We start from the raw sequence: 3,319 nt of genomic DNA on the forward strand, positions 1-3,319 counted from the left end.
GTGGTGCTGTTGACACTCCTGAAGGATGGAATGCCATCCAAAGGGACCTGGACAAGCTTGAGAAGTGGGTTCACTGGAATCTAATGAGGTTTGACAAGGCCAAGTGCTGGTGATGCACCTTGGGACACCCCTGGTGTCAGCACAGGCTGGGCATGAACAGACTCAGAGCAGCCCTGCCCAGAAGGACCTGGGGGTGCTGTGGGTGAGAGGCTGGACATGCCCCAGCCATGGCACTCACAGCCCAGAGAGCCAAACGTGTCCTGGGCTGCATCCAGAGCCCCGTGGGCAGCAGGGGAGGGAGGGGATTCTGCCCCTCTGCTCTGCTCTGCTGAGACCCACCTGCAGCACTGCATCCAGAGCTGGGGCACCCAGCTCTGGGGTCCTCTGAACAAGAAAGACATGGATCTGTCAGAATCCAGGGGAAGCCACAAAGATGATCAGAAGGATGGAGCACCTTTTCTGTGAGCAAGGGGATTGCTCAACCTAGAAAAGAGGCAGTTTAGGGGTGACCTCACTGCAGCCATCCCACACCTGAAGGGAGCCTACAAGAAAGATGTAGAGGGGCTTTTTATAAGACCATGGAGTGACTGGATAAGGGGGATCAGATTAAAAGAGAGTAGGTTTAGATTAGATATTAGGAAGAAGTTCTTTGTTGTGAGGGTAGTGAGGCATTGGCACAGCTTTCCCAGAGAGAGGAGTTGAGGATTCCCTATCCATGGAAGTATTTAAAGCCACACTGGATGGAGCTCTGAGCAACCCAGTCTAGTAAAAGCTGGGACCTCCAAGATCTTGTCCCAACCTTCCTGCTGTGTGCAGAGACACCACCCACTAGATTAGCTTGCTCAAAGTCTCAGCCAGCTTGGCTTTGAACACTCCCAGTATTGGTAATCCATAGCCTCCCTGGGCAACCTGTTCCACTGTCTCACCACACCCACAGCAGAGAACTCCTTCCTAATATCTAACCATAATGACCCTTCATTCAGAGTGCACCCATTACTCCTCATCCTATCATTATAGTTCCTGATGAAGAGTACATCTCCAGGTTCCCTGTAGGCACCTTCAGATATTGGAAGGTTTGGGGACTGTAAGGTCAGCCCCAGCATTCTCAGTTGTTGTAGGGGAGGTGTTTCAGTCATCTAGTTAGTATCTTGGCTTGCTCTGGACTTGCTTCAATACATATCTATTGTAAGGCTCACATTTTTTCATCAGTTAGTTTTGTACCATTCCTGTGCATGACACATCTGTGGTAGAGTAGCTCTTTAGTTGTTTTCACATGGCCATTTGGTAGGGACTAGGCTTTTGTTCTCCTCCTAGTGATACTTGCAGTGAAAACACAAAGGCTGTATTTCCAAAGATTAGGTTATCTAGGAGACTTTAAATACTAAAGAAAGCACTTTCAGCATAGAATTGAGCAGCTTCAGAAAGAAATAGATTGAGATTAGGTATTTTCACATAGCACACAAGAGAAAAAAAGAGTACCTGAGATTTACCTGCCTGCAAAGCTATCAGGCGCCTTTATTATGTGACATATATCCAAAAGAAATAAATCATTGCTATCTGACTCCCAAAAGTACAGTAAAAAATGGCTTTGTTATTGTGGGATATCTGAGCAAGGTACCATTAGAAATGTCCACACTGGATGTTTATGCTTTTGTTAGAGAAACAAAACAGTGTAGACAGCTGCAGAAGAAAAAGAACACTTACCTTCTGCTTTCCCCCCAAACTGAGGCAACATTGCATAGTATGGCTGTAAGCTGCAGAATAACATGCATTATTATCATTTTGTAGGTGAACAGACTAGAAATGTCATGACTGAATTTGTAATTTATTTATTTGTTCCTTTTGTTATTTATTACCAAGAGAACAAACAAAAAACTGTGTGTACTGAAGAATGCCGGTAACTGGTCAAAACTGCTTTACTGTAACTGCTCTAAAGTCCACTTTTCAGAAAATTCCACTTTTTCCCTGAATGGGGAAATACTGTGAAGTACTTGCAAGGTTAAAAATAAACCATTTTTGTTTAACACTACCTTTCAAATATAGGAAAGACGTTTCGTATTGAATTAAGAGAACCATTAACTGCCTAGTAAAAAAGCTGTCATAACAGTGACTCATGTAAAGAACAAATAGTTCCTAAAGCAGAGCTGTTTACATGAGCAAGTTCAGTGTATAACAGCTTTGGAATCCTCATTTGGAGAACTGGATGACTAAAGTCCCAAGATTCTTCTTTTATTCCTCCCCCAGCCAATATAAAAGAACAACACGTTATTTTTGTGGGTTTGAATGAGACTAAAACTCTTTCAGCTTTCACTCTGTCACAAAAAACCAAACCACAAGCCAGCAGCTCTTTAGAAGAGCATTCCTCTTCAATAGTTTGCTGTAATCAGGTTAAGATTAATCCATCACGTGTTGGACACAAGTCACAATTCACTCATAAATAACTTGATGTTTAGAATTACATCGCTGTAATAATAAATGAATAAATAATAATGAAATACAATCTTGAAATAATGATCCAGGATAAAGATATTATAAATTGCTGTGGCTAATTGAATAAAATAATAAGAGTAGTTTTATTGTTTTCCTCTTCCTTGCTTTTTGTGGCAGGGTGCGCAGAGTGTGTAAAGTAAGGCAGGCAAATTTCCCCCCAGCACAAGCTTTGATTTGGATTATTTCATTTAAAGAAATTTTCACCTGCTGCAGCCTCATCTTGATGAGTCCAGTTACAATAAACTCATTATTAGGCAAGAATGCAAGACACAGACACTTGTAATATTGTATTGTTTCATCAAAACTGCTGTCACAGTTCATGGTTCTTTAAGATGGAGACTCTGAGTAAACAGCTATTCAAAGTTAGCTAGGAGACCAGCAAGCATCTTTGGCCATCGTGTAGGAGGGTCTTGCTCTAAATGAGTATCCTGATGGCCATTTCAGAATCTGAACAGCAGTGATTTAAATCCTTAACTCAAATGCTGGTAAACATATTCCTTCATATGGGCATTAAGGCCGTCAGTTATCCTTTTCATTTTAATACTAAATTGTATGTTGTCAGGCAGTCAAGAAGATTAAAAAAACCAAACCAACCAAAAAAAAAAAACAAAACCCCCACCAAACAAAAAACAAAATCCCAACAAACAAATCCCCAAAAAACCAAACAAAACCAACCAAAAAAGCCCCACTGTGACTCTGTAACCCCCCCCTTAAAACTTGTATTTAAATCTGGATAACAAATACTTTGCAATGAATTGCTTTTAACCCCTTAACCGTCAAACAATATTAGAAATAAGCATTAGAATTATTCTAAATATTAGAACAGCAG

The 3,319-nt window shown here is 41.2% G+C and overlaps 1 protein-coding gene across 1 annotated transcript in view; it reads right to left on the bottom strand.

Moving 5' to 3' along the window:
* The window catches only part of C9 (complement C9), a 22,602-nt gene extending 20,791 nt beyond the window's left edge, over nucleotides 1–1,811 (bottom strand). The window contains exon 1 of the mRNA XM_015653080.2: nucleotides 1,705–1,811. Within this exon, the coding sequence (XP_015508566.1) occupies nucleotides 1,705–1,781 (77 nt within the window). The 5' untranslated portion in view covers nucleotides 1,782–1,811. The remainder of the gene's footprint in view (nucleotides 1–1,704) is intronic.
* Between the last annotated feature and the right edge of the window lie 1,508 nt (nucleotides 1,812–3,319).

Source organism: Parus major, chromosome Z, assembly GCF_001522545.3.
Source record: "Parus major isolate Abel chromosome Z, Parus_major1.1, whole genome shotgun sequence".
Lineage (NCBI taxonomy): Eukaryota > Metazoa > Chordata > Aves > Passeriformes > Paridae > Parus > Parus major.